The sequence below is a fragment of the Bufo gargarizans genome, chromosome 2, assembly GCF_014858855.1.
Source record: "Bufo gargarizans isolate SCDJY-AF-19 chromosome 2, ASM1485885v1, whole genome shotgun sequence".
Classification (NCBI taxonomy): domain Eukaryota; kingdom Metazoa; phylum Chordata; class Amphibia; order Anura; family Bufonidae; genus Bufo; species Bufo gargarizans.
The window spans coordinates 230,187,254-230,207,723 of NC_058081.1; the positions used below are offsets into that span (position 1 = coordinate 230,187,254).

Genomic DNA, 20,470 nt, shown 5'->3' on the forward strand with positions numbered 1-20,470 from the left:
GATGGTGGTCATTTGCAGGACGTTACAGCAGAATACTAGTTATTGGGTACAAATAATGTTGTAGAAAGTATCTCTTGGGTAGTAATATACTGATGATTGGCTTCTTTTTAGGAATGCTCTGTGAGGACACAGCCATAATAATAAACTGTCCTCTGACTCCAGTTTAAATAAAGTTGTTGGAGTGACTTGTGCCAAGTGAGGAACATTGAATATGGTGCATTTGAAGCTAACAGTCAAATCAGATCTACGATAGGTGTTAATTTGGGGCAAACATTTTTGGGCTTTTTTCTTAATAAGAAGGCCCTGATTTATTGATTGGACTCCTCTGGCAGTCTGTGCCCAGAATTAAATCTACAGCAGCTCAGAGACCTCACTCCACCCAGGGTTTTGCAACCTCTTTTTAGGCTAAAAATAGGCATAGGGGGACTGAAAGATTTCCTCCTATATGTCCTTTGTGACACCCCTTTGTCATACATGTGGTTATTACAGGCACATTGGCGCATATGTTGGGAGATTTACTTGGCATATAGGTGGGTAGTGCATGACAAAGGTTATATGCATTGAGCTACATTATATTATATTTGCCAACATGCAGAAGTTTGCATGTGGGAGATGAATGAATGCAGCATGTGAAGCTGAAATTTATCTGGCTACGGATATATATATATATATATATATATATATATATATATATATATATACACATATATATATATATACACAGTATTAGGGATTGACCGATATTGATTTTTTAGAGCCGATACTGATAAATCAGTGAACTTTCAAGCCGATAATTTATACCGATATTTTATATCTCATAATATATATATCACTGAGGTGGTGGAAATTTGCATTTGGCACTAGTATATTATAAATGTACGGTAAATTATAAATTAATAAAGCCCTTAGTTGGTAGTCAATTTATAAGTTACATTTATAATATACTAGTGCCAAATGCCAATTTCCACACCATCCCCCCCTTCTCACTGACTTTATTAACCCCTATCAGACCTCAGACTTTAATTAACCCCTATCAGACCTCAGACTTTAATTAACCCCAACAGACCTCGGATTTTATTTTAACCCCTATCAGACCTCAGATCAGACTATATTTAACCCCTATCGGACTTCAGATGAATAAACAAAAAATAACTCCTCACCTCTCCTGCGCCACGGCTCCTCTACATCTCCTGGTCCGGCATCTCGCTCCCCTTTGTTGTCTGGCCCGCGCTGCACTGTCACCTGACAGCGTGCAGCGTCAGGTCATAGTGCACGCACTACGTCCTGGTGCTGTACGGGTTCAGGACAGTGCAGCGCGGGCCCCATCAAAGAATACCAGGGAGGGTGAGTATTGGAAGCGCTTGCTGCCCTTCTTCCCTGCTCCCAGCACCTGATGCATACTAGTGAGTGCTTCTATAAGCGCTCACTAGCATTTGCTTTATACGCATTATCATATCGGCAATGCTGGATGCCGATACCGATAATGTGCAAAATCCTTACTATCGGGCGATAATATCGGTACTTCCGATAATCGGTCAATCCCTAATATATATATATATTTTGGGCTACAGTAGTCTATGTCTATGCATTCGTTTCCACCCTATCTGTACCTACATTCTCGCTAGTGTACTACATTTTTTTCAGTTTAACCCCTGATATATGGTGGAAGATCATTATTTATAGGAATATCGTAGAGGTCATAATGGACAGTCTGTAATCCAGGCTTCCATGTCCTCACTGTGTTAATATAAGCTGATCCTCAATGTAAACCATACAGCTGTGTCTGTTTAATGTAAAGAATGGATTTCTTACTTTACCCTCACTGATATACACTGTGTAAACGGTTAAGGAAAAATTAAGAAATCTTTAAAGATCAGAAGTGTTTGTAGTTTACATTTATTCTCCAGCAGAGCAATGACTCCAAACATATAGCCAATGTCATTTGGAGCTATCTTCAATGTAAAGAAGAACAAAGAGTCCTGGAAGAGATAATATGGCCACCACAAAGCCCTGATCTTAAAGGGTTTCTACTACCAGAAATACTGTTATGTAGCTGACTGACATTAGTGATGCGCTAATGTCAGCACTACATAACAGTATGTTTTTTACCTTTCTCCCTGCAGCCGTTCTGATAAAATTAGCACTTTTATAATTTGCTAATGAGCCTCTAGGTGCTATGTGGGCATAAAATCAGCACCCAGAGGCTCGGTCTACTCATCCTTTATCCCGCCCAGGTCCCCTGTTCTGCCCGCCCCGCTCCTCTTGATTGATGCCATGGTTCGCAGCATCGCTCACGAAATCCCGCGCCTGCACCGTTCACTTCTGTATTCGGCGCAGGCGCAGTAAGTGAATGATGCACTCCTGGTGCCGAATTCCTCACTGTGCCTGCGCAGACTACATTACAGTGAGGAAGCCGGCATCAGGAGAGCGGCCTTCACTCACTGCGCCTGCGCCGAATACAAAAGTGAAGGGCGCAGGCATGGGATTTCGTAAGCGATGCTGCGAACCGTGGCATCAATCAAGAGGAGCGGGGCGGGCAGAACAGGGGACCTGGGCAGGATAAAGGGTGAGTAGACGGAGCCTCTAGGTGCTGATTTTATGCCCACATAGCACCTAGAGGCTCATTAGCATAGTCTGTCTGGGATTACATGAAGAGACAAAGATTTGAGCAAGCCTACATCCAGAGAAGATCTGTGGTTAGTTCTCCATGATGTTTGGAACAACCTCCCTGCTGAGTTCCTTCAAAAACTGTGTGAAAGTATTCCTAGAAGAAGCCGATGGATGGTTACACCAAATATTTATTTGATTTCGATTTCTCTTTAGTTCATAATACTTTGTATTTTGTGAATTGATAAAAAATAAACTATTAACAAGTCTATGTTTGAAAGTATTCTTACTTTACAGAATTTTTCCCACATCAGCCTATAACCTTTGTACAGTACTGTATGTTTTAGTTTGAAATCAACATTAACTTATCAATATAATTGTTATTATTGGCTCTTTACTATTACATTTAAGCCAGTATTGCAAGCTACCCCAACAGGCCACTCCGAGAAAGCCACCGCAGAGTTGACATGTTTCTGGCAGCACATCCCCCATTGGTGGCAGGTGGAGTACGCGGGTCAATTATTGGCAACTCTCATCCACACAAATGTTTATTTCTGATAATTCATCTCATCCCTGGCCCCGTAAAAGGGCTGTCTTTGTTGTTGACCTTTAGGTACCACTGTTGTATTTTTATAGTCTTTATAAGTATTAGGGCATATATATTCAGGACCTCCATTTCTAGATTACCTCATCTCATTTACCTTCGGTAAATAAATTGCTAGCATAAGAGATTCACAATGATAATGACCAATTAATGATTACACACGGTGATCACAGACAAGGATTCAGCTACCATGATACAACTATTATATTTTGGATAAAGTCAGCTAACATTCTCCACATAACATGCACCTGCGCAAAGCAGAATGCTATATTCGGAGACATTTCCTAACATTCAAAGCAAGTTGTCAGCTTAACCCCATATGTGCAATCAGAAGAAATTGTCTAGTAAATTTACTGTAAAATTATTTTGTTCTGCCCAAACCCATAAGGAATAGGACAACTGAAGTCAGCTTCACCAATTTAATCAAAAAGTCCATGTAAAGTCAGTATCTCACTGACGGATACATAAAAAGGGAAAGCAATTTATTACACAGTGGCATAGCTGCAGTACTGTTTACAGTAAATTCAATTAACTGCATGGTTGCTCTTGCATTACTTAATGCTCTGAGCAGTGCAGCAATTTGCAAAGAAACCGCTTACAGATCAGATTTTTTAATGATAGATCAGTTACATTTAGCATTTTTTTATTGGGTAAGCAAAGCAAGTACGGTATCTCTTAAATTCTTAATTCTGCTAAATAACTGTAAAGTCACGTGCCTTGTTTTATAGTATAATGACAACAAAGTTATACATGATAACTTTCTGAAAATGGTCTAAGCTTAATTGTGTAAATGCATTTAGAAAAGGTCTGCAAAGAACTAGCAAGCAATCAGTAATTGATTCAGGTACAGTATATACTATTGGAAACCTCTCATTGGTGCCATATCTTACCATGGATCTCACTGCAGCGGCAGAGACTCTGTCAATGGTAGGTAAGCACAATTTCAATATAAATATATATATATATATATATATATATATATATGGAGCTGATAAAAATGGAAGTCTGGCATTGCTTTACCCTCCCCTTCTCTTTTCTGTAAAGCTGGCCGTGTACGTGATTGCTGTCAGTTGAACAACAGTCCATGGTCAAAACACAGTAGCAAGCAGAAGGCTACATAGAGTAATCTAGCACATGCACAGGAACCAGGGTAAAAGTATGAACTGTCATTGAGCAGGATTTAAGTAAAGCTCAGATCTCCCTGATTGGCTCTCAAGTCAAGCTGCTGTCTTTCTGCTCCATGCAAGAACAGCTGATCTCCTACCTCTTTGCCTGGCTTCTGGAGCAGAGACTGTTACAGGAGTACAACAAACAAGAATGGGACATATAGAAATCCAACAACCCGATCCTTCTTTCATCCCAAAATCTGCCACCAGATAGAAGTTTGAATGCCCAAGACGGACCGCCAAAATTAGAAAGTTTGACCAATAATTATGTAAGGGTCTAGTCACACGTCCGTTGTTTGTTTCCTGATCTGTTCCGTTTTTTGCTGAACTGATCTGGACCAATGGGTCCTGAAAAAAAACAGACAGCACAATGTCAGATTTTTTTTGAGGACCCATTGAAAATGAATGAAATAAATGGGTCCAGATCTGGTCCAGATCTGTTCAGCAAAAAACGGAACAGATCAGGAAAGAAACAACGGACGTGTGAATGGACCCTAATAGGTATTTCTTGGTTTAGGCTATGTTCACACGTGGTGGGAGTAATTTACTGTATAATACAAGTAGATGTGTTTTTTTCAAAACCCTATCCTCATATAGTGAAAAAAATCTATGCAAAAATCAGAGGCTGCCTCGAATTTTCACAAATCAGTGGATTCTCACTACAGATATCAATTCAATTACCATAATTACAAATAAAGCTTTGAAGAACTTCAATAGTATATATTGATTATATTGATGATAGCATCTGCATTTCCAAACGAATCAAACAAAGTCTAAAAATAATATTTTATCCTGTTTTTTTTTTTTTTTTTGCAGTTGTATTTTTAAAAAATGCCTAGTCAGCTGATGCCTTTACATAAGAAACAAATGGCAGAAGCTCTTCCCTGTGGCAGCTGCAATATATGGAACAGTGAAAAGGAGAGTAATACTCTTATCCAATAATGCTGAAGTAACCCTGGAGATTCAGCGACTTACACAACGTCACACTGGGATGGGGTGAGAAAGCCTGGATTACAGGCTAAATCCAAGAACTAAATTTATGCACATCCAGATCCTGGAAGAGATCACTGGCACAAGATAGAATTTGAGGTGAACCACAGTCCTCAGAACAATCAATCAGACAACAAACCAACCAACCAGTATTAAAATGTGAACCAGTGAGCCCATTAACATTGTAAATAGTAAAGCTATTAATGATCTTCCATTCATACACACTTTGGAGTCTATTATTGTAGCATGGCCAATAGCTGCATTGCTATAATTCATTCATTTCTTCATGACAATAGAGCAACATTCTTGTAATCCAGGCCATGCCACAGACACCAGATTATTGCATTTTTCAGAGCCAAATTAAATAAAAATCATACACACATCTAAGTAGACATCCCTTAAAAAATTGTTTTTCAGGCAATGGTACATGGGAAAAATCTGCAAATGATCTCATACCAGCCAAACCAGAGACAACCATCTGTAGACTACACTGTTTCAGGGCAGGTGACCGTCTGTCCGGAGATGCCTTCTCATCCAGGGAACCAGTGCAGTACTGTCTACGGATGGGTGTCTCTGATTTGGCTGGTATGAGGTCATCTACATCCTTTTTTCAATGTAATATTACCTAAAAAATAAGTCTCAAGTCTCTTCATTGAGAAACAGTACCTTCTCTGAGCCGCATCTAATACATCTCATCCAACCAACCCTGCACTGATGGGTGGCAAAAATCCCATAAAGGTGTTGTCAACACCTAATTGGAAGGTGTTGTCAACTTCCAATTAGGTTTTCCTCCTTTCTTCTGTTCAGCTGTTGGTACAAGAGTCACCATACCATATTCTGACACTCAAACTGTCTCTGATTGCATTAAAGCCAGAGTTTGGTGACTTTTTCATGAATATCAGATCTTGGTGGATTATTTTTATCTTATCTCCAAAAGCATGCACATTTTCCCAGAGAGGCCACTTCAGCCCAGCTCCCAATGCCAACTGACCTGTCCAAGATCAGCGATACATATAATCAGTGCATACATATGACTGCTTATTGTAAAGATGATTCTGAGTAGTCTGCACCATCTATAGATGTGGTCAGGAATAACTCCATCCATGACTGTGCCAGGATGTATCCTATATTAAAGGGAAACAAACAGATCTAAGAACTTAGTAAAAATGGTTCTTGCAGGAGTATTCTGAATATTTGCTTTGGGCCTTAATAATGACCAAACATTTCTTTTTCTTCACTTTTTCACTGTCGCATTCCAAGGGCTATAACTTCTTATTTTTCCATCAATGTAGTCATATGAGGGCTTGTTTTTTTGTGGGGCAAGTTGCAGTTTTGAATAGCACAATTTTGGGGTACTCATAGCTTACTGATTATTTTATTAACTCTTTTTTTGGGGAGAACATGGGAAAAAAAAAACGTGATACTGCCACTAAGTTTTTATGTTATATATTTTAATGTATTCATTTTTCAGCATAAATAACATAACTTTAATTACTGGGTCACTACAATTAGAGTGATACAATATATATATCTATATATATATATATATATATATATATATTTTTTTTTTTTTTTTTTTTCACGTTTACTACTTTTGCACAATAAAAAACCTTTTTTTAAAAAGAAAAGAAAATGTTTTTGCATTACCACATCCCAAAACCCATACATTTTTGTATTTTTCTTTCTGTGGAGCTGTATGAGAGCTTGATTTTTGTGGTTAAACTTTTTCATCAACATCATTTTGGAGAACATAAAACGTTTAGATGGCTTTTTATTCAGTCTTTTTCAATGGAAAAAAAGGTGTATTTTTTATTTAATATAGCCTTTTTAATCATTTAATAGTCCCACAAGGGGACTTCAGTAGGCAATCTTTTGATAGCTTCTATAATTCTTTTGCACAGCTTATGCAGTACAGGAGAAATATTTCTACTGTCAGTGCTATAATGACAGTCACCAGCAGGCTGCAGAGGCACGGTCTGCTAAGACACACTTCAGGCCCCTTCAATAGGCTTTACACTGCTGTGCAGTGACATCTGCATACCGCAATGTTATTTGCAGGATGCCTGATGAAAGACAGCAGAAGTCCACTTGCTCTGTATACTGCTTAGATGATGTGGTCGCTATTGACCATGACATCTAAGGGGTTAAATGGCCCAGAACAGTGCTTACACTGGGCCGTGTAGTGCTTAGACTGGGCCACTGTAAGAAGGTGGTGGCACAGTTTAAGGCCCCTTAGTGACCATTGTAAAAAGGCGTATGGGGGGTCACTAACTGGTTAATACTGATGACCTGCCCTCAGAATAAGCCATCAGTATGTGACTGGTTGCATTCCAACATCCAGCCCCTTTTGAAGAGGCTGTAGCGCTCCAGTCATTGCTGCAGCCTCCTCGCAGTTTACCAGGCCGCAGCTTACGTTGTCCATTGGATAGTGGCTGTGCTTAGTATTACAGCTCAGTCCCATTCACTTGAATGGGACTGAGCTGTGACTATGACGTTACTGGCCTAGAAAGAGGCCATGGTGCTTACAGTTTCTTCAAACGGCTGATTTGCGAGGGGCCGGAAGTCAGACCTCCACCGATCAGATATTGATGACCTATCCTGATTATAGGTCCATCAGTATTAACACTCGATAAACTCCTTTGAAGGAAATGTTGACATTGTAACACCATTTTACGGTTTACTTAAATAACTTGATGTACATCAAATATTGATTAGTGTTGTAAATTACATTATGTATCTCGAGTCTGCATTCCTAATTCTGATGGCTGCACAGAACTTTTTCTGGTGATTCAGATAGGAACGCCTAGAAACACTAGCTGTAAAGCTGCACGTCAGATCAGAAATATGTTTTTAAGAATGTGTCTGTTGACAAGCGTATTGTTTCCAGTTGCAAAAAAGAGAATTGTGAATGCAGCTCTGGAATATAGTGCAGGGTGTAATTCGGCGGGAAGGAACAATAAGTATCGGTAATACAATTTAGAACACACTGCAGACTTTTTTGTGTATGTCTATTTTGTAAACTGGTATTTAAAATGTTTGGCCACCATTTTTGCTAGCTTTCTTCTTGGCGTTTGGTTTTGGGTTTGAAAAAAATATTTACAGCTTAGGGCAACTTTAAACAGAAAAAAGTTAACAGATAGGTCCCCTTTGAGGAAATGCAGATTAGTAAGGCACCCCTAACCTGAAGGCACATTTTAAAGACCTATTAGTGACTATTTTATGTAATTTTGTACAAAAGACAGGTGGATAGTTTTCCAGGTATAATTTTTTTGAGATCACCCCATGTATTCTAATTTCTGTCTTGACTCTTTAATTTCCTCCTTTTTCTCAGTCAGACCATTCACTAAGGCCAGAGATGGAAGGGGGTGAGTGACTCAATTAGAGCATAACACATTACACTGATAAATGTAACGCTCTTCTGTGGGCATTTTTATTAAGGTCTATCAGGAGAACAAAACTGTTATCCCAATTCTACTAATACATACTGTTATCCCAATTCTACAAATGTACTATTGTACCCACAGATAACATATTTCTCTCACAGCACCAGTAAATTAAACAATGGGTTACTTAGCTATATAGGAGTTTTTTTTCTCTTTGAGTATTACAGAAGGACAGTATTGTGTATGTAATTTTAATAGCATTGTACTGCTAAAATGAAAAACAGTCAAAGCGTCTTTAAAATTGTCTTCTAGGAATATTGAGCTTAAAAAAATACCCTGTTCTGATGGAAGTTTCTCTTTAAGCTGAACTGACTCTGACATACTGCTATCACCCCAAGAGTCACAGACCGAATATAACATAAATGGATGAAGACCATTGTCTTGAAAAAGGCCTGTGTACTTAAATCAGTCTAATAACTGCTGCAGGGAAAAATGTTATATAACAAAATTTGTTCATACTTTTTATTCAATTTCTATCAAAGTCGTCCTTGTGATAGCAGGGAAGATAAACTTACAGTGAGAGAATAACACAATGACCCTCCACATACAGAGGAGTGGAGTTCTGGTGCTCCTAAAATGCATTAGTTCCTTCTGATTCATGAGCCAATCTCAATGAATGGGTCTATGGGATAATGATTTCTATTTTTATCACACGTCTGGCAAAAAGATGCCATCGCCCGCAGCTGCAAAATGTTCCCACGAAACTGTTATTATTACTTATACTTTCTTAAGTTTTCAGTACAGCGCTCAAAAGATGGGATTAGACTCATAAAGGAGCCAGGATCATAGCAGTTTTCAAGTGGGTACATAATAGGACACAATAAAGAGCAATGATTGTATTTGTATAATCTGCACAAAGAACCAGCATCCATAGACACTGTGTACCTGCACCTGTTCCACCAGGATACACCCCAGTTACCGTCTTGTATAGTGGAGGCATCTAAATGACTCTTAATTCACTGTCTACCTTCTAGAGAATGGTCTCCAACCTATGCCTTTCCACTAGTTCCAGTGCTTTTTTTCTAGACCCCCACACCATTTCTGTGCCATTATTTTTGGCGCATGATACAAGTCAATTGTGTGCAGTCTCCACGGCCAAGTGTCCATGACTGAGGCGATGTTCCATTGACAATGAATACTAGAGACCACCCACCTGACAATTCATTATTATTGGGCACTGCAACTAACAGCAACAATTGTAGGCAAATGCAGGGGTCTAGAAGAGAAATAAAGTGCAGGAGCCAGTGAAGAACCAGCTGTAAGGTATGGTGCCAGTTTTAGTTCCATGAAGAGGTGACATGTCCTTTTTATGAGTTAGGTGTTGTTTGACACCTTATTCCTAAAGCCACTTTCAGAAGGCTGTATTTTAACAATCAGATTATAGTTGTAAGAGCCGAACTTTCATGGTTCTATGAAGGCATGAGCGGACTGGCCAAAGACTCTACAGTGAAATATCTTGGTGGGCCGAGGCCTTACAAATTAAACTTATATGTCTTTGATGAAAATTAGATGTCTTATATACTATAGTGATCTAATTTTCTTGATACCACTTTTACAGGGGTTTTCTGGGATTATGGCTCTTTTTAACCCCAGGCACTCCTGGAGCATTTGGTACCTACTGAAAAAATCAAACTCACCTGCTCCCTGCTGCTCCATTTCAGTGCCCTGGCTCCTTTTGGTAATTTTCCAGTTCCACGCCTCTTTACCTCTAGCAAGCGCACGGATGAGGTCATTTGTGTTGCTGTAGCCAATGGCCGACCTTATTGATGATGTGTCGCCAGGTAGCACATGACCCAGCAGTGGCATGTCATTTAGGTACACATCACCACTGAGGCCAGTCATTGGCTGCAGTGGTGCAGGTGACCCTGTCTGTACCCCAGCCAGCAGAAAACAGACCAGAGACCGGAATATTGCCAACTGCAGCCTGGGTGCTGGAACAGAGTGGCCAGGAGCAAGAGAGCATGTTTTTTTTTTCCATTAGGTACCACATTAGGGGCTAGTTAAAAAAGGGCCATAATCTTGAAAAAACCCTTTAACCTTTGCAGGTTTGTATCTGAAGGTCAGATTGATGTCGGGAGTGTCTATACATAGCAAATAAAGAAATGTACTATCCATTATGCTAGCTGTGAAAGACTGGTGTAGGAACAGATCTCTTGATAACAAGGCAGATACAGTATGTAATAATATGTCATACACTGCAGAACCATGGAAATTGCATCTCGGCTGGAGCACAGGCAGAAATACTGAATATAATGGCAAAGGGACCTACACATATGTCCGTGAAGATTGATTTGTTCAACTTTTAATGTATTTCTCTCAGGAACATATTATATATCTTCAGGTAATTCTTGGGAATACATTGTGTCCAGCTGGGAGGCTTCGCAAGGTAATTTCAGATAACTAAATTGAAGCCGGGGTTCTGGATGCTTGTACCATATCATCAATGGATAGTGATAGGCGAGGATGATGTGGAAAGTGAGGGCTGGGAATGAATAGTACATGACGATCAGTGCCTTTCATCAGCTTCATGCAGAACGCTCCTCCTCGTTCTAGTCTATGTGTAATAAAACAGCCAGCCGTCACGTGTTTTCTCCTTCAGCTAGGTCATTGTCTGCTCAGTCTACAGCAGTTCCGACAGTTTGTGACCTATTTTTCAGATTCAGGAGAGGGATTAATATAAAGCTTGTATAAGAATTTGGTGAATCCATTACAGTATTGACTGCGCTCTATAGTATATGACATGTAGACTATTAACTGAAGAAACTGTACCAGACTCAGTTGAGACTTAATTGGTGAATATCTAACGGAAAAAGTTGGTAAAAGGCGATATTGTGTTATGTCGAGGATAAGGCACGTGACATAGAGATTCCCCTGTCATTTTCTTTGAACCCCTCTGTATTACCTGCCTGCCCCTAGGGCCCTATATACACTTTAGCTATGGCATATCTTTATGGATTTTATCTGTTATGTATAGATAATGTTTTGAAATGTAAAAAGATAAACAGATAAAGAGATAGATAGATAATAGATAGATAAGATATGGATATATAGATAGATAGATGATCGATAAGTACTCCAAAGACATACTGATAGGGACCTTAGATTGTGATCCCCATTGGGGACAGTTGGATGATAATGTCTGTAAAGCTCTGCGAAATATAGTAGCGCCATATAAGTGCGTATAATAAATAAATAAAATAAATATGTATGAAATGGATAGATAGATAGATAATAGATTAGATAAGATATAAAGAAAGAAAGGCAGGGAAGGCAGGGAAGGCTAGTAATTGGACTAGTTTGGCCTCTCTTGTTTGCCATGTTGCAGTACGTCACAGGAGACCGGGGAAGGATTAAGGTGGCCATACACATTAGATATATGTCGGCTTGGTGGGATTGGCTGGCCATCTAATGTAGAAGATGATTTCCAATGCCTGATTCTCTGATGCTCTTGGAAAGATAAGCTGCTGCCAGAAGAGTCTGCTAGCGGCTTCTTCCCTGTCTTCCTACTGAGAACACATGCTAGCTTGGCTGAGCTGAGCTGAGCAGGCTTGTATACGAAGGGATCAGGAGTGATAAGGTTGGGCCAACAGCCATCTTATGTGTATAGCTGACCTCCCCTTTACTATAGAAATCTGACCAACTTGAGAGTCGCAGTGTCTGGTGCTGCCTCCCGTCTGTGCACTTTTTAGTCACAGAATATAAATGTGCCATTATTTCGAACAACTAGTAAATGAAAAAATAGATGGATGTCTGATGACCCGGCTGATCATTGTGCTCCTGACTACTACTTTACACTCTTGTCATTCTCTAAAACTCACAGTGCAATTTCAATATACTGTCCTGACGAGTGAAGTTGTTGACAACCTGTCTCCACCTGCAAGAGATAGATCCTCGCCTCCTGAATGTACGAGAACTTCAGCGGTTTCAAAAAAGGCCTACTGGTTAGATAGAAGTTTTCAGCTTTGAAAAATTCACGTTGGATTTGCAATAATAAAATCCAACGTGTTTAAACTTAACTTTACTTTGGGCATTTATATGGGCATGGCCCCACAAATTCTGCAATAATCACCCCTGTTCTTTAGAACTGGCTTTGCACTTAATCACAGCAGCATGGCGATAGGATTAGGTGTTGATCGTGTGAGATAAGACCTGGATCTCTCCAGTGCAATCAATGGAGTTGTCAGCCTTAGGGCTCATGCACATGATCGTTGGCTGTTTTGCAGTCCCCCAATTGCGGATCCGCATAACACAGATACCGGCCATGTGCATTCCGTATTTTGTGTAATGGATCGTCCGGCCCATAATAGAACCGTCCTATCCTTGTCCCTAATACAGACAATAATAGGACATATTCTATTCTTTTGCGGAACAGCCATGCGGACATACGGAAACAGAATGCATACATTAAATTACGTTTTTTATTCGGGCCCATTGAAGTGAATGGATCCCCATATTGGCCCAAATAAAAAATAAAAAAAACAGCACGGAATGGAAAATAAGAAAAACATAAGTTTGTGTGCATGAGCCTTTATGAGACCTGCCATATGGCCATATTGTGGATCAGCGTTGTATGGATCAATAATATGGTGCCCATAGAATGCTGTGGGTTTAGCCCGTACCTCCATGTGTCTTCAATTTCCAACTCCATCAGAAAAAGATTGAATGGCACACAGTATTACACATATATTTCCCCCAAAAAGCACATTTCTCACAGAAAATCATGAAATAAGCGCCCACTCCAACTTGTTACTTCTGTTCACTATAACTTTTGATCAGCGCATCAATGGACCAAAAGTGTGAACAGGTAATGGCCAAATCAGAAAAGACATCAATGTGCGGTCCATGTGGATCTTACCCCAGGTACTCCTACAAATCAGAGGAAGAAGTGGCGCTGGCGCTTCCAGGAGTACTGCAGACCCTTAACTGTGCATTTCTTTGCAGCTGTGTCCAGTACTGCAGAGAAGCACACCTTGGCGCCCTGGCCTCTATGTTATTCTCACTTGTGGGGATTTGAGGTTGGACCCACAACTATTAAAATATTGATGGCCAGGCTATCAGTATTATATCCTAGAAATAAGCAAAAGGTGGAGGAGATGTATGCAAAGAACCCCCCGGCCCCATCACCTGTGCAGATATGAGATAGATAGATAGATATAAGAGAGAAGTCCAAGGCAGCACCAACCGTAATGGAAATCTGGAGTGCCAGCGGTACAGATGCAACCAGCCGTCCACACATGTAGCAAAAAGAAAAACTGCAGCGCATCCGATGTGGTGAAAGAAAAAGTGATCTTTTATTCACCCGTGCGATGTTTCAGTCCCCTTCCTGGGACCGTTATCAAGCCGATAAATAAAAGATCACTTTTTTCTTTCACCACATCGGATGTGCTGCAGTTTTTCTTTTTGCTAGATAGATATGAGATAGATAGATATATAGACACTAGATAAATAGATAGATAGATATGAGATAGATAGATAAATATGATATAGATAAATAGATATATAGACACTAGATATATAATAGATAGATAGAGATAGATAGATGGATGGATAGATAGATAGGCCAGGAGGCCGTGGAGGATGAGGCTCACTTCCTGTTTTATGGTGCCCCAAATACTCAGTAGTGAGAAACTCTCACTTCAGGAGACTGTCTGATCTCTGCCCAGACTTCACCTCCATGGAGGAGGAAGAAAGGCTCTCCATACTGCTGGTGGAAGAGGAGAACACAGCGGCCACAGCAGCACAATATATTACTACCTGCTATAGACTGAGAGGAGCCTGATAAACCATGGACTCCTATATCCCCACCCTGGACGTGGCCCCATCCCCCAACCCTACCTAATTATTTCCCACTTGCTTTGGCAATGCTAAAATTGATTTAGTCCTGCCAATAAAGCTTATTTTATTTGATAGATAAATAAATAGATATGAGATAGATAGATACTAGATAGACAGACTGATAGATATTTCTCCTTGAATCTTACAGGTGGCACATAACATGACCACATGAAACAGTCCATTGGTAGCTGTAGTTTCTTCGTTATATTATTAGGAGGGAATAAGAGAGGACACTGAACACTGCTTGTATCTTGCGGCAATCCTTACATCTCTTTTATGTCATACAATATGGGAACGCCAGCGTTAGTAACATTAAACCCCAACCTAGGTCTGGTGTACACAATGAGAGTCTGATATCAAAAGAAAGTGGATGAAGGTCAGAGGGAGTTTTTTTTATTATCAAATGTTGCTGCCAGCAATGCCATTGTAGCAAAAATGAAAAAAGCATAAAAAGCATGAAAACACATTGCTTATGACAGATAAATATCATTATGTTTCATTGCGTTTCATAGCGCCATTGCCTGCCTTTACATTTCAGTGATTTCACGTACCATGTATGCACAGTGTAAGCATCCCTTATGCACAAATTATTTACCAATTATCTAGCAATAAATTTAGTATTCTGTACAACTCATCATCCTCTCACATTCTGTGGTTTTACACAGGACTGCACATACGGTATTATCACTTAGTGACGATACACAAGCAAGGCAATGAGCTCTGCTGCATGCAGACAAGCTCCTTCTGTCCATGTGCTGACTACATTTTCACTTTTGCTGTATATTTTAGAACATGTGGATATGTCCTCTCCTTTACACATCTGTCTTGCAAGGATTTCATCACTATCACCTTCCCTGTCACCATGTCTGTCTGCAGTAACAGAGTAAACAGTTGCTATATCCTCACAAACAATTCTGCAAATCCATGAGAACAAGTCTGGCAAACCATTCGCTACACAATCAAAAAAAATCTATTCAAGTTCTTGGGTTTTCAACCCAAACCTCATTGCTTTGCACAACTGAAACAAATCTTTGCACAATGATAATATTCACTTGAAACGTTTGCAGTTTCGAAAGAAGTTTTTTTTTCCCTGTAGACTAATTAACTTAATAATCTCTTTAGCTGAATATTTAAATTTTAGTTCACGTTATTCCAAAGTAATTTAATGTACAATAATTTGCAATATTATAGGTTCCTGGACTACATAATGTTACATTAGGCAGCTAAAGGGTGAATAATGTCCCTCTTCTACATGCACTTTTTGCTAGTTTACTTACCCGTTCTCCGCTTCTCCTTCTCAGTGATCCATATGGTATTTTGAAGAAAAGTCTGCGGGCCCTGCCCGGGGTCACGGCTGTCTGCAGCACCATCCCTGTGTTGGGTTCTTCGCAGGGGCTTTGCACAAAGGCTGGAGAAGCCCTTCCTGTGCAAAAGCTTGTAGGCTCCTCCAGATTCCTCATATATCAAATGACTGAGCAGCTTTTACTTTAGAGACCTTTTCTGAATCAAGATGTGGCTTGTCTGGAGGGTGGGAGGGGGAATAGAAACACAGTGCCTAAAAGCATGTTTTAAGAAGCAAATCTCTGACTTCCTCCAGTTCCCCTTGCATACTTTGCACTGCTTAGGCTGGAGTAATGCTTCCAGGGAGCGTGATCCAAAAATGTCAAAGTCACTTCTTCTAGCTGCAGATGGTAACCAGGTCACTTGTCTAATCAGAGCTCTAACAGACTTATTAAACATCTGTCATGTGACCGTACGCCCTGCGCTTCATTGGCTTTCTGGATACAGTAAATCACATGACCATGTGAAAAAAATATCTTTACCATCGCCATCTGGTGCTGTGATTAATGTTAAATCCAGCATACAGCTTTTCTTTGGGATGTGAAACAAGAAAACCTGGTCTATAGACAGGAACATTGCATTGTCGGAAGACAATGGGAATGATACAAATCCTAGTCATTTATAAGAATGAGAAATAAATATATTTTATGTATCCTTTATAAATACTTGTAATGTTGACATACATGTATAGTACAACAGTGCATTTACATAGATCCATGTTGTCAGAGGTGTAACAAGGACCCATGTGCGCCATAGCCAAGCTTGGCATGGGGCCCCACACCCCCATGACAACCTTTGGTAGAATGAATATGAGTAGCCTATGATTATGTTTTTTTTTTTCTAAAGCGCAGAGATAATGCACACAGTGATGCCACAGGAATAATGTGTGCAATGAGGTCACAGTACAGCAATGAGGCTCATAGTGATATCACAATAGTATGATAATGTGCATGATGGATCAGTGATGTCACAGCACAGAAATACTGCAAAAAGTAATGCACTCTTCCGTTGTCCATGTATATCACTAACTATCTGTTTGGAGATGGGCCCTCTTACTTACTGGCTGCCACCTTGGTGGTTACACCCAAACTTGTTGTTTATGGGGCTCACAATCTAATTTCCCCATCTCAAGCAAGCACATATAGGACTATCTTCGACCATCTTTATAGTAAGCCTGATAACCTAATTAGCTTTGGGGGTTTGAGGAAACTGGAAAATATGGACAAAATACATTTGAACAGGGGGAACCTATTCAAACTTGTGGTAGTTTTTACACTTGTCACATACAGTGCTGCTGCAGTTAGTATATCAGAAGTTCAGGCCTTTAGCATTTGATGGCCAAGATGAAGGGTTTTGTACCAATGAATAAACAGTTACATGAGGTATTCAATCACCGATATTAGTGATTATAGTTTGGTTCTATTGACGTTAAATGGTACTTGTACTGTCAACAGCTCTCCTTGTAAATGGATCTTTGAAGAACAGATGTCATAAATATGTATTAGGTGGGGGTCCCACCACTGGGGCTCCAACAAATAGGAAGAATGGCCATTCCCTGTCCACTGTTTGACCAGGCGAGATACCACATGCAGCTATGAATGGAGAGGTGGCCATGCACGTGTATTCAATCCTATTCCTTCTCCAAAAAGGTGAAGATCCCAGAGACATCTCAAACACTAAAAGAGGTCGCCTCACTTCAGCAAGTGGCAGCTATCATGTAGAGAAAGTTAATACAGGCCACTTACTAATGTATTGTTATTGCCCATATTACTTCCTTTGCTGGCTGGATTCATTTTTCCATCACATTATACACTGCTAGTTTCCATGGTTATGACCACCCCGCAATACAGCAGCAGTGGACGTGCTTGTAGTTTGGGCATTCCTGGGTTCTGCTGAATGAAAAGTTATTGTTTTAAATCTTTTCTTTGCTTCACCTTTTCTTTACTACATTAACGCTAAATATGTCCTCAATTATCACGTTGAGGGTACTCCCATTTTTGGCCTTCTGGCGCTATGTTTCATATCCTGTTCCCACAAGCATGTTTTGCATAGGAAACTGATGTCTCTCGAGACTCAGGAGCTCAGTTTTAGTTATAAGACTACATTTTGAAGGAAACTATCACGTTTCATCTTAAAGCTTGCCAGAGGAAACAATGAAATGCTACAAGACATTGACAAAATGCATGTTTACTCTGTCGTATGAAGCCATGCAAAATTCCCACATCTGGCAGTGAAACAGTTAAGGCCGCATTAGTCTGATGTGAGAAACTGGTTGAATAAAACAATCATTCCTTGTTCATAAGTGGTTCCATATGTCTGTAGACCCCTCCTCCCCGAAAAAGGCAGGGAAAGTTGTAAGCTTTTTTCTTTTTAATATAGCTTACAAAGCTCCTTTATGAAGATATGGTTTCTCGTTACATTTCAGGACCATACAGATATCTGAAGAGCGTTTTTCTTCAGATACCTCTTTACAATGAAATTTCTAAATATAGTGATTTATGGAAGCAGAGAAAAAGGCCACACACTATGCTGCAGCTTATAGAATACAATACCATATGCCTGTGTGATTTCTTTTCCCATTCGACCACAAAGGCTTGTACAAAAAATAATATCCCAAGGAGATAAAACGCACAGAGATTAAACCTACTGAACCTGTCCCTATAACCACCTAACAATCCTAGAACACTGATATTCAGTGGGACGGAATTATCTTTTGCGTCATAGGACGTCTGCATTTATAAGCTCTTGTAAGTGGTGCAAATTACGACAAATTCCTGAACATGGTCCATGTGGCAAGACCAATTTTCACCCACCAGGCATGTTAGAGCTATTTCTCCTCTTTATGCAATTTTAAAGCTGCCTTACATAGTTGATAAGACAAAAGACACAGGTGCATAAAGTCCAACCTTTATATATCTTGCCATGTTGATCCAAAGGAAGGCAGCCACTCCTGATAACTGACCTATATGACATTACCATCCTCATTCCACATAGGGCAATCATAATAAATCCCTCTCTCCTCGTCTCATCTCCAGAACTCTAGCATCCATAACTTGTGATATTATTACTTTCAAGAACTTCACCCAGACCCCAACTGAACTTCCACAATGAAGCAACCGTTGTCTTGTGGCAGAGAGTTCAATAGTCTCACTGCAATATTTTGTTAAAACTGTGCATATGGTAAGACTTGTCTGCCATGTTCATTTTTTTTAACTATGAAGGTAGGTGTTAAAAGTATCTGAATCACATATTACATTTGGAGATGATGATGGTTCAGTAGGGAATTTTGTACATCGTTATGATGGGCAGTAAATGTTTGGAAAAAGGTGAATAAATGTCTCCAACAAAGTTTTGATAAGAACAAGGAAACTGAGTAAAAGTTGATGGAAATGACTAGAAATGTTGATATGGTGGCATACTAATGGCTTGTCAATTTTGCCAAGTTGATCATTCCTTATGATGAGAAAAGTTGGATTTTTCTTAGGACAGAGAACATTCTCAGAAAAATGGTACTTCTCTAGCACCTTGTGGACAATAAGATTTGATTTGTTCAACCAGTCACAGACTTCTTTTACACATGCAGCAGAGTAATCCGGCGGTTGTTGTCCGGCCGAATCCTGGCATAGACTGTCAATAGGTTGTGGTGGTGAATGGCAGTATACGGCTAGGTCGGATCCAGAGAACTCTGGAAGGCTGTTCCTCTGTAGTGATGAGCAGCAGGGGCTATATTCGAATTTGCGATATTTCAAGAATATATGGGCAAATATTCATCCTATATTCACGAATTCGAGATTATTTTCTTGATTGCGAAAAATCGGCAATGTACGGTAATATTCACGTAATGCACGCGAAATACAGGCGTGGGTCACTTTTGCTACATTTTCCAAGCTGCTAGAAGTTTCCTGAGACTGGAGAAAATTATTGACATGGCAGAACATTAAAAATGTCTTTATATGCAGTTAGAGTGCTCCAATATAATGCACTAATGATGCAAATATTTTGGCGCAATACGTGAAACTTCACATTTTAGCAGGTCTGCATGAATGTATGGATTGGACAGCGGAACCTATCACACTACCTAACACACTGCACTGCAACATCTACACTATATCAGGATATACCCTACACTGACTACATCTCCCACTATCTGTATTATATATATATATATACACGGTATAAGCTAACTGTCTAATGTAATGACACAGTAAAGCACAGAGCACAGCAATGACACTGCTGTCTCTCTCAGAACTGTATACCAGGGCTGCTGGGGAGGTTCTTATATAGTAAGGGGTAGGCAACTTTCCTATTGGCAAATACATTGCAGCCTTCTCATTGGCCCACAAGCCAGAAGGGGGGTTACTGATGAAAAAAAAATCTAGAATATTCGAAATTAAGAATATATATCACTATATTCTAAATATTCGCGAATTCTCGAAGTGCCGATATTCGCGCCCAGCACTATTCCTCTGCTGGATGGTTCTGCC

At 39.9% G+C, this 20,470-nt stretch overlaps 1 protein-coding gene across 3 annotated transcripts in view; it reads right to left on the bottom strand.

The window, feature by feature from the left end:
- Positions 1-20,470, bottom strand: part of FRMD4A (FERM domain containing 4A) — a 307,366-nt gene that overhangs the window by 255,980 nt on the left and 30,916 nt on the right. The window contains exon 1 of one of the 3 annotated variants that reach the window (XM_044280097.1): positions 15,923-16,262. The exons of 1 other annotated variant lie outside the window; for it this stretch is intronic. In XM_044280097.1, the coding sequence (XP_044136032.1) occupies positions 15,923-16,105 (183 nt within the window). In that variant the 5' untranslated portion in view covers positions 16,106-16,262. Of the gene's footprint in view, positions 1-15,922; positions 16,268-20,470 lie in introns of those variants that run through there. One more of the 3 variants, XM_044280103.1, reaches the window with a different exon arrangement.